This window comes from Dermacentor variabilis, chromosome 4, assembly GCF_050947875.1.
Source record: "Dermacentor variabilis isolate Ectoservices chromosome 4, ASM5094787v1, whole genome shotgun sequence".
NCBI classification, from domain to species: Eukaryota; Metazoa; Arthropoda; class Arachnida; order Ixodida; family Ixodidae; genus Dermacentor; species Dermacentor variabilis.
Window position 1 is genome coordinate 49373126 of NC_134571.1, and position 12023 is coordinate 49385148.

At 42.3% G+C, this 12023-nt stretch overlaps 1 protein-coding gene across 1 annotated transcript in view; it reads left to right on the forward strand.

Annotated features, from left to right (window-relative positions):
• Positions 1 to 11784, forward strand: part of LOC142578192 (cytochrome P450 3A14-like) — a 37425-nt gene extending 25641 nt beyond the window's left edge. Inside the window, exons 8-14 of the mRNA XM_075687594.1 lie at positions 1725 to 1812; positions 3431 to 3500; positions 3843 to 3951; positions 4668 to 4759; positions 6121 to 6261; positions 10300 to 10462; positions 11609 to 11784. Of these exons, the coding sequence (XP_075543709.1) occupies positions 1725 to 1812; positions 3431 to 3500; positions 3843 to 3951; positions 4668 to 4759; positions 6121 to 6261; positions 10300 to 10462; positions 11609 to 11728 (783 nt within the window). The 3' untranslated portion in view covers positions 11729 to 11784. The remainder of the gene's footprint in view (positions 1 to 1724; positions 1813 to 3430; positions 3501 to 3842; positions 3952 to 4667; positions 4760 to 6120; positions 6262 to 10299; positions 10463 to 11608) is intronic.
• Positions 11785 to 12023: the final 239 nt, after the last annotated feature.

The following is a 12023-nucleotide window of genomic DNA, read 5'->3' on the forward strand; positions in this document are numbered from 1 at the left end:
ATGTATTTTGTTAGTTTCTCGATCGACCCGTAATCGAGATTGCGTAGTGCCCTATTGAGTATTCGATCGGGGCCAGGGGATTACTGTAGTCGGTCTTCCTTAGCTTTATTTTCTCCTTTTTCTTTTGTTGCTGTAAATAAACTGTTGGCATTTTGTTCCCGCACAACTTCTCCTCCTACCATGAGATATGCTAAACTTTGTTATTATTTGTAATCAATTTAGTATTTTGTTCTGTAACCGTTTTTTTTTCTTGTTGCTTGTATAGTTCCTAATTATATGCTAGTGTGGCTTTGAGATGTTAACTATATTAACTATTCTTGTACAGGAGGTCCCGATACAGTCTTTGACTATGGGACCTCCTTCTGCAAACTAAATTGTTGTAATGTGGCCAAACTTCTAATAATAAGATATGATCGTGATTCTGACGGTGCCAGTACATCATATCGCTACGTTGATTCCATGCTAATGAATTACCATCTGCAGTCATCGTGTGATGGGTTCTGTCGAACTTTCTTAGTTATTTATAATACAGTACTTTGTCGAAGATGATCAACATGCACAGCGAGAAGGACGAAGTTTAGGCAAATACATGTGCTAACCATAATTCCTATGATGGCCCAACCACCCTAATTGTAGCTCCACTAAAACTAGCGCCAGTGTTTGCTGTATAGGTAATTGCATGAAACTCTATAGTTTGCGTCTGTGTTCAGCGCAGGCTTCTCATTAGGTCCGTAGCGGATTTAGATTTTCGCAAAATAGACGGGGACATAGACTTGAAACCGAGCCCAGTAATTTTCTTTGCGATTGGCAAGCGGCCCTCGTTCTTTCTAAACGCGATTGAGAGCGCTGCTGTCCAGATGCGCAAGCACGCACGCATTTTTTTATATTTTTCTTTTTTCATATCAAGCGGACCATATTCAGCACTCAGGGAACAGACCCACGTAAATCATAACGTAATAACAACAACAACTTTAGTAGGTGTTTGTGAGCCTGCTCTACAACATATGAAATACTACCTTTGCTCTAAAACGCATATATAAAATTTTGCACAGATAAATGTAACTAATCGGCTAACTAATTGTGCTTTACGAAATAGTTTGAGAAACTCAAGATGACCACAGACACTATACTGTCGGCTTTTTTGTCAATACATGACACTGCCGTCGTGTATTCATATTGCGTTCACTCGCAGGTGACAAACGGACTGTTGCGACTAGCTGAATTCCTTGTTCGGCTCATAGTGAAACTAACACGAGGATACCAGCGCGAACATTCGGAAGGAAAAAATGCAAGCGATAGGAGCGTTCCGCAAGGGTGTTGCAATAGCGCCATGGCATGTCGCTTGCCTTTTTGCTTCCGAATTTTAGCGCTCCATTTCGTCAACATTATTATATGATAGAACGAGGTCGTACTTCCACTCGGGAATGACCTTGTTAGTCTGCCTAAAGTAATTGCTTCAGTTAATATCAGCGAAGCCCATGTGTTGTCGGGCGTCCACAAGCCTTTCTTTTAATCCACACTAGACGTGACGATCTGTTGAAATATTAAGATCTTAGATTCAATTAGTCTACTGCGTGTAATGAGAATGCAAAAAAAAGCAGGCTTTACCTGCTTTCTTGAGTGAAAGCAGCCAGATCACTGGCGCCAAGGGAAAATTGTCATAGTGATCAATTGCCTTTTGGGGAACGAGATTAGGCTATCTTTCTTTTTCAATCCCGTGGCAGCTGCGAATGCATGACTTCTTGCAAGATCTGCTCGACGCGGAGTACATCGAGGCAGAAGAGGAACGTGGCGATAAAAAAGTTGCAAATGGTGACTCCGTAAATTCGTTTCCCTTTGATAGCCTTTTCTATCATGCTGCGTAACTGTTTAAAGTGAGGAATATAGCTAAGGATGTCCTCACGGTGAAATTAACATGAAAGCACGTAAACATATAAATGACATTTGCGTGTTTTCGAATAATATGTAGCATCCTGATCACAAATGGTGCAATACTCAAACGTCCTCAGCTGCTCCGCAAGGTAAATTTAGCAAAAATTATGTAATCTTTGGAAGAGCCGTAATGGAAGAGGTAATCGAATACGACTGCGTACGAGAAAACACATATCGCCATATATCAACGCAAATATGAAAAGAAATACTGTTCATCGAAAAAGACGTAAAACCGTTGTGGATAGCTCAATACACAGCGATAATCATAAGAGAAAGCGTTTGCCTCAAGAAGTAAATAAGTGACCAGGTGATATGAAAACGAGTATCTCAACGGCAGATAGTCGCAAAGCATTTGTCCGTTATAGGACCAGAGGACCTTACGGCGCGAAAATATTGCCACTTATGAAGCTGATTCACGAACCACTTCTTGTAGCAACGATACTTTTCGAGAAGTGACAATAACCTTTCGCTCAATGTACTGTGTAGGAATAGTTAAGCGCATTTCGGGGAGCGAAGCGGGGTGTTGTAGCGACTATCAGATAGCCCCAAATTTCACGTCATCTAACTCCATTAGGGATCAACTGATTTGAAAAATGGCCGTGGTTTCTAATAAAGAAACAACGGTTGTAAGATTCAGTCTTCAAAATATATATAAATACACGAATATAATATCATTATATCGAATATGTTCAATATATATGCTGTAATTTAATACATTCGAATTTTCCAATGCTTAAGCCCTTTTGTCGTACCAAACAGTTCCAAAATTCTTCTTACTGTCACGATACACAGAGTGCAGGACTCAATTTACCTGCAGCCTTGGCTCTACTTTAACCAATCCACCCGTTACCTTCAGAAAATGCGTGGCTTATAACCAGGTTCAGAGGGCTGGTGCTATTTATGAATTCTCGGCTAAGATATAATGCCACTCTCTGCTTGCTTAGACGTCGAGCACAAGTCCTTTTAAAAGAACAATCCAGCTACTAAGCAAGAATGAAATAAAAGGGAGCACGATGTCCTCGCGATTGTCAGGGCTTACGAATGTGACAGTGAGGTGCTTGCGACTCCTAATAGAATCACTATTTTCATGGTTTATACTCTTTGTAATGTCCTTTGTAATGAACTGACATTAAGCAGACCTGTGTCTAACGCTGTTTTAAAGCTCATATGGTATTAGTCAACCTCCCCGTAAAAACGTGTGCTATGTTACTTTGCTTACATACACATCTATGAAATTACAGATAGTGCTATTTTTTAGTTTTCGATTTATTTATTTAATTATAGATACATCATTGGTTACAATGGGAGTATTGCGCCATGAGAGAGGAAGTACAAAAAAATTACATAGAGCATAAAGAGGAAGAAAGGAACGTCATTCATGACTGCAAGAACATTGTATACAACATTGAACACTGAACTTTTCAAAAAGTGAACGCATAAATTCTCTCGGAATGTTACGAAGAACGAGTTAAAAGAAATTCTTCTTGTTCACTTTCAGGAAGTGCCAGAAAGAGGGCTCTGACAACCGAAGAAATTACAACGAACGCTGCAGCGCTTTTCATAGCCGGGTAAGAATTAAAAGCGCACCTGACGTTATGCGTAAACAACGAGTAATTGAATTCTGGTTGCCTTTCATGCTAATCGCCAGCACGAGAATTTACCTGAACTGATGTGGTCTCAAGACACAATCAAATCCTCAATATAGAAACAGGGTTATAGGTAGATTAGTCCGTGAAAAAGAATAAGCAACATAGTTCGTAGAAAGGTCGAGCGTCTGATATATATGAACGCAAGCACTTTGACAATTGTGATTGTCATTGTGATTCAGTGTAGTTTTGTTGCAGAATGTATGTTGCCTGTGTTCAATGATAATGCGTTAGATGTAACTAACGTAGCTTCAATAAATGCAGGTTTGAATCTACAGCAACGGTTCTGAGTTACATAGCGTACTCCCTCGCGAAACACCCTGATGTCCAAGAGAAGCTTCGGCGAGAAGTCATCGATGCCGTCGGTCCCGACGTAAGTGACGCCGGTTTCATGATGAGACGAGGGTCGGGCTTTTCGATCTTGCTAAAGCTCAAGATCTAGAATGCTTTTTGCGGACATGGAAATATATGTGCGGTTGTTTCGTCAGAAAAAATGATCGCTATATTTTGTAACTAGATTTCGTTGTTTACTACGTGATGAGGTCCCGCGTAATTAAGTGGCATTTCGGCTGGCTATTCCAATAATGAAAAGAAAGAAAAGTCCACCTCTTCGAGCGATCACAAAGTATGACAGTCTTGACATCGTGGACGTTGAGGAAAGTTAATGTGAGGCCGATGCTCTATGCGAGCAGGGACGCACAAAGACATTGTCCATCTCTTCCCGAGCTATTTGCGAAGTGGTGACAAAGATTTACTACTTTTTGCTGGTCAGGTTAAGTATGAAAAATGTACTTAAAGTGGCATGAGCAATGCATGCTTGGACCTGCTCGCAGTCATTCACTAGTTCGTGCATACTTTGGACACCAAGGATGCTTAGATCCCTAGCTTTTCAATCCACCTTGCGTACCACAGAAAACGAGGTTCTCAGCTCGAACGAACCTAAAAACTCCGCCTGACTGCCACCCGTTATTCTATGTGAAGCTAAAGATAATGAAGTTTCGGTTCGAGATTAAGTTTTCAATGAAACAGTTACGTGTCGCTTGTGAAATCTTGAATTCTGTATGAAGTAACTTGCATTCGTGTTTTTAGGGCTCCTTGGATTATGAAACCGTCATGAAAAAGCTGAAATACCTGGAACACGTAGTGGATGAAACGCTACGACTTTACCCTCCAGGATTAACGTGAGTACACTCACTGTGACAAACATTGAGAACTCTAGCCAAAGAACTAGACTTGGCATTAAATTGCGCTGAATATCTGCAGACGAGGACCCGAGAGAGCAGCTTAATTAGGTGACTTAATGGTAACTGTCTATAGTTGGTTTTAAACGAAATATATCCTACACCTACTCATAACATGGTCCATCCTATACAAACGGTGAGGGCTTCTGTTATGGAGTTGGGCCTTGCTTTAAAAGTGACATGAAATTCTGGAGTTTAACTTGCCAAAACACAATAACAATGGTAATTTGAGGTGCGCCGTAACGGAAGGCTGCAGAATAATTTTTGACCGCGTGGGTTTCACTAACGTGCACGTGATGGACCGTACACGGACGTTTTTTTTGCATTCAACGCTCTCTGAAGGCGGCCGCCGTAGCCGGGGTTGAGCCCGCGCCAACGCCCGGAAGCTGAGGAGCGTGACGCCGTAGCCAGTCGGCCACCGCAGTGGCCATTGATCGTTGCACAGCTGCTGTCAGCAGAATCGACGACACAAATGTTTCTTGCATCCTCAAAAATAACAAATCTCGAGCACGTTTTCTGTATTTATTTCTCAGAAAACAACTGTAGAAACATTTGCTCGATCTGAAATATTTTAGTTTACGGTTGTACATATACATTTAAATAAATCGCTTGACCTGAGGATCAGGCGGGCAATAAAACCACGAGCTCCAATTCGACCTAAAAATGTTTATGATGTGCCAGTTTTCTCAAATGCGAAGTTTAAACTGATCTGATCTTTTTACTAAAGTGGCGCATTGCTCAGAAGTTAAATATTATTGAGTGAATACCAAGGATTACGCTCCGCGACTTCTTAACCCAGTAACGGAGCTTGCTACAAATGTACCATTGGATAGCGATGCCATAGACTCCCTGGATTCCCAATGTTGCAACCACAATGCACCTATTGTATTTAAGCATAGGCACATCGGCGAACCATTTCTGCAATTATTCAGCGACGTTGTGTTTTAACTAAATTTATTTTGAAGATAGATGTGGCAAAACTGCGAGCTTGCTCTGGTGAATGTATTTGTATCATAATATATTCTGTTATTGATTGATTAGTAGTCCAGAACGTGTGTACAAGCGAATCGCCACTTACTTAAGAAATAAAGTACGTGTTTACGGTTTTAATTGCTGTTCGAGCTGCGAGAGCCTTTTTGGGGCACTGCTGGTGCTCGTAACGGAGGTGGAGAATTATTCAGCAACTTTATGAGAGCGAAATGCTTAGCGGTAAATTGATTATTTTTTTTTTTTTTGCTGCAGGAAGGTACATGATATAACGCTCTAAGGCATGTGATCTCCCACGAAACATTGCTTTGCAGGAATGTAAATCGACAGGCGAAAGAAGACTTCGAATACAATGGCATCAAGTACAAAGCAGGTACAAGCGTCATGGCAGCGTTGTACCAGATACAAAGAGACCCACGATATTTTTCGAACCCTCTCGAGTTTAATCCCGACAGGTAAGTTAACCTAATATTTAGTCTACTAAAACTCCTTCGAACGCAAGCTTGTGTACCGCGTTCAATGTATTACGAGAGTAAGTACAGTACTCGTGAATATAATTCAAAATAAGTGAAACATAATTAGTGAGTATATTATTTGAAAGGAAGCACGCAGTGCACATTACCGCTTGAATGCAACGAATGTCTTGCAGAGAGAAATTAAAATATTTTGTTGCTTCGAAGGAAAGGAGACATGTTTTAAGCTCATTTCAGATAAGAGTTGTTACATGAAACTACGAATTATCTTTTGGCTGCTAGGTTCGGAAACAGAGGGCCTGAGAGTAAGGCTGTGATCCAACATCATTACTCGCTGTAGACGGCTAATTAGACGGCTAAGTTGACGGCGACCACATAGAGTCTAATTCCAAGTGTGACTAATCCGGCACGAAAAACAGCTTCTTGAATAGGGCGTCGGACTAAAAAAAATAAATAGAAAAGAAGAAACTCAAGGACATTCCACCCTGCGAAGTAAGATGACCAGAGGAGCTGTAAACATCGTGATAAGAACACTTTACTGCATCACTCATTGTCACTTACTAACGGCGGCCACATTGAGTTTGTGGTCGCTATGATATACACCGGTTGGCACACTGGCAACTGCGGGCACATTCTTTGGTAATGTCAAATCGATGCACGTACGCCGCTGTGTGGTTGGTTGTGTCGGATCGGTGTGGCATCGCAAGCGAAACGTCTCCAACACTGAACGTGGAAACCACTCCCTTTTCGGCATCGACATACCCACTTTGAAATCATCGACAATCACCAGAGGCTGGTAGTGTCATCGCAGCTAACCCACGCAAAGTGAGTAGCTATGAAACTATTCTCCGATTCGCGACACACGTAGTCCCGTCCGGCCTGCCGCTTGCGTTCGCCCTCTCGGGCACGATCTTCGGTGGTGTCTGCCTCGCACCGCTGTCGCCCATACCCTCTTCTAAGATGGCGCTGTTGCGCTTCGTATGCGAGCAGCTCCTCGGGAGTCCTATAGACACGCGTGGCATCCCCATGGGAACTCATACTCAGCACTAGCCAACTATGTTCTTTACGGAGTCACAACAGAGCGTAGACGAGGCCAAGCATTGTTTTCTCCTAGGCCGCCGATGGCAGTTTTCGGCATGCTGTTCGTTATGTCATTTGCGAGACTACAAAGAATGTAAGCACTGTTCGTTTTACTTAGCCGAGTGCTTGTAGCCTTTGCCTTACAGGGCTACGAGCAATCAATGATGACAGTTTCTGTGTGCGGACACGAAAATTCTATGGCACCATAGCCCATATGCAGCTTCGCTGTAAAAAAAAAAAGACATTCGGCAGCATGTGGCACTCCTGTAACACGTGAAGACGAAATCCTGCTGCACATTTCGTAATGCGTTAAGTTCGGAGGGTTCAGACTTCTTGCAAGACCATAACTAACCGCATTTTCAAGTAAACCTTGGACAAGCCGTTGCCTGCGAGCTTTGGCCTGCTCTGTACATGGCCGTCTCGCATCGTCGCGTTGCTGCTTTCGGAGTTCGACTTCTGCGGCGCGTTTTTGACGCTTAGCTGCGGCTTCGCGCGCTTATATAGCGGGGTCAGACTCGTGCCAAGGACGTTGCTCTTCAAATTTATGTTGCATCATCTCAAAAAGGGAAAGCAACACTCGCGGTACAGCGACTTCCTCCCGCCACTTCGCACGCCTCACCTCGTTTCTCGATTGACGAGTATCTTCGGCCATAGCCTACTTCCAAGCCGGTTGATGGTTTGGGTGCTTCTTTTGAACCCGTTCCTTAATGAAACGTATGCTGTTCTGTGTACTGTATGGGCGAGTTCAATAAATGTATACTCTATTTGCTCCACTTATCTGAGCATTTGTAGCCTCTGCCTTAGGGAGGTATGAGGAGAAGAAGAAGAACGTAAACTTTAATTTCAAATCAATGAGATTCGAGAGATTCAATCTTTTCGTGCTTAATGGGTATGAGCCACTGCTGCGGATGATATTTTTGTACCACTAGACCAGACTCCGCGTTTTTTTTTGTATGAGCCATTGAAAGAAACGAACTAACGCTTTCGCTTTAAAAGAACGACTCAGGCTACTTCGTAGGCCGAGCAAGATGGCGGCTGAGCGGAATGCTTGGAAACTCGATAGGAGGGTTGCCCTTGCAGAAGAAAACGCAGTCACGCTTTCCTATGCGTTGTTTGTAAGGTACGTTGTGTTTCTGGAAGGTTTGCACAAGGAAAGCCTTCAAATACAGCTATGATATATGCATTTCTTTGGTTTTAGTTGTCAACGAGAGGTGCCGCCTAGTCGCAGAGACGTTTTCCAGATTCGTTCCATTATTTGGGATCGAAGTTGTTTTCTTAGCTGTTAAAGTGGACTGCCTCCAGTGCTGGTCAGAATTAGAATACACTCTGAAAGGAAGAAGAACAAGACCTTCTTCTGTGTCACACAGACGTTTCTTACAGCCATATGAGGTCTTTCTGATCACGCCAAACTGTTTTTGTAACTTTAAGCCTAAAATGGGCCTTGTAGCGCTTTCCTAAAAACAATTATTATTGTTTATAGGGTTACATATTTATTATTTCTTGACTGAATAAGATGTTTCCCACGCAGAAGTTAGAGTGCAAAGGACAGGACATAAACGGCCCTATCGAGAGAGAACAACGGTGATGTGTTGTTAGTGATGGCGCAACCATGACTGGAATTGCTGGTGGATGTGATTGAATAAATTGAGTCAATCCTGTTTGGTAGGATAACTACAATAAGTTACGTTAGCTGAAGCACTCGGCTTTGTGCCTTGTTAAAAGTAGGACTGTGATAAAAATATAGACTCGAAGGGCATTGATTTCACAAACACGCCCTTCCCAAGCGATGAATGCGTAATGGATTAGTAAAGTTTTTAATATAGCATTATAGCAGAATTTGGAAATTGAGATCGCTTAATCAGGAAAATAAAAGTCAACCTGAGAATTTTTGCTTAGAATGTAACTTCTTCCGCCACAACTAAGAAATGCGCTTTAGTTTGTTGTGCTACGAATTTAAAAGTGCTAATGAACTGATACGTCCAGCGCAGGTTCAGGCTACCTTTAATAACTTGCACGTACAAGACCTGGTAAAACTGACCTAAGAAAGGAATATCCTAGAACGATTACTTCGTTGTTATTTTTACTCTACAGTCAGGTACTACATTCAGGCAAAAACAGATTGCTCGCACCAGAATGAAAGTCCCACATCCGCCTGATACACAGCCGGCACTTGCATTGTTAGCACAAGTATGAAATCAAACAAAAGGACTCAGAATGAGGATAAGAAGAACACAGTGGACATGGTCGAATGCTTGCATCAAGTGATTTATTTTAGAGACAGAACGATGCAAGAAGACAACCAAATGCGCACACGTGCAGCGCTTACGTCATAAACCCAACGTCTTCTCAGGAAACGAGAATTCACTACCAAAGAGATACACTTATCTGTCACTACTATAATCCGCGCTTTTTTTTCATCATGTGGTAACCTTCCAACATTCTCGCCCCAACGTACCATCACTTTTGTCTGGCATATTTATTAACCTCGTAAAGCCGTGGTTTACATTTGAAAACGCTAACATGCTTTATGTGGACTATAACCAACTCGTAACACAGAAAGTCTTATTCTACACAGCCACTATGATAGATCCAAGAGTGTTCAGATAACCATATTTTGCGTATACCACGACCTTTGTTTTTCTCACCCTATTTGGTTGCTAGGTTTTTGAAGACAGTCTGTGTTTCCATGCATATTTATCAAGCGTAAACGAGTAGCGGGCACCACTCATGATGCGAACGTGCCCTAAAGATATTGAAAAAATAAAAAAAAACAGAACGAGAACAAACCATCAAACAAACAAACAAACGAACGAACGAACAAACGAACGAATAAACCAGCAAACTAACTAACTAACAAAGGGACGTAAGTAAAGAGTATCTACCGCTTGTAAATGCAGCCTTGCGGCTTCATAGCGCACATATGTTTTTTATACCGCGCAGGTTTTCCCCCGGAAAGGAGGCCCTGTTTACGAAAGCAGCATTCATGCCCTTTGGCGTCGGGCCCCGCAACTGCGCTGGAATGAGGCTGGCCTTGCTAAAAGTGAGATACACTGCGGCCAAGATGGTCCAGAAGTACCGCATGGAACTAGGCCCCTCTCAGAAGGTGACGATCATTGCACACTTTTCTAGAAAGAATGAGTCTGCCAACCTCACTGCTTCACCTTACTTTTATTATCTCAGTCAAGGGTCATTATGGAACTGTGCGTTTGTAGTTTTCGATTCACTTATCGTGTACAGAATCGAGGTTCAGCGGAAAACCAATACATAGCGTCTATAGTTGTAGATTCTAGTGACCGGGTGTGCACTGGATGGCGGGAATGAGGACGGGCGGTGCAAAGGAGTGATGGAACGCACGAAAGAAGCGTGGCTAAGCTTAGGAATGCGCCAGCTAGAGCTGTTTAATTATAGTGCGTTTGCTGCGTGTGCTATTTGCCCCTTGGCCTCACAAAGAGCAGCTAAACACAAACGGCAGAATGCTGTCGTTATTTATTTATTTATTTATTTATTTATTTATTTATTTATTTCAATATATCTTACAGGCCTAATGAGGAGTATTGAGCAAGGGGGGTGGAAAACACTGCAAGGCAGATGTACACGTGAATACCGCAAACTATAGTAGAAATTATCTTCACAGAACAGGGTTACAGATAAAGAATATTCGGTAGTGATCAAATCTTCGAATAAATTTTACTATGTACACTGCTCATGCACATAATCAAACATCCTGTAAAAAAGGTGTAGTTGAAAGCATGAAAAAAAAACGATACCAAATATAATTACAATGATCGTTAAATCACTACGTCCGTAACAATTGTAACAACCCCAGAAAAACTGGAACCTTTTGAGTCGTATAGGGAAAAGGCAGCATGACATAAATACTATTTAGCAATGTTCACTCACTGAAGCACTCGACGTTTGCCGAAAAACTGTTTTGTAGTGTTCTTGCAGCTCCTTACCATTCGCCTTCAAGATGACTGTATCCGTAAGGAGCTGCACATTGCTAAAGATTCTTAAGAACTGTTGAAGACAGCTGCTGCTGAATATGACGTCACGAGTTTTGATTCCCTGTGGCGGGCCACCGCATTCCGAGAGGGGCGGAGTGCGGGAACGAGCACATACAATATAGGAACGCGTTAGAAAGCGGAAGCTTGTTAGAATTGATTCGGACCCCAAGCTGAGGTGTTGTTTTTTGTTTTGTTTGTACTGTTTCAATAAAATGGTATTTTGTGCCTATTCTCCTTCGATCTAGGGAACCATGGAGCTGGGCCAGTATGCGATGGCATCAACGCCCGCAATAGGGCCCTGGATTGTCCTACACAGTTTGGCCAATGAACGCCGAGACAACTCATTCTCTGAATGGGCGTTTTAAATAGTGATGTAAGCATTCCTTCACATGTGGAGTTGTTCCTTTCTGTCCCTTGTCATCCCTACGTATGTGGCTTTGTCATGTTTATAAACATATTCTATAATAAACATTTCTGAGTGTTTGTTCTACATTTTTTATAGACCGCAGGTGTTGCCATACGGCATGTTGAGTTAAATAATTGCGCACACACGTTTTATTAATGCTGTCGGTGGCGGTAAAGTTGTGCGCGATAATGGCGTGCGTCTAACCTAACGTGTAGTGACACAAAATTTCCTGCTTCACGTTTTTTTTGGTGCAG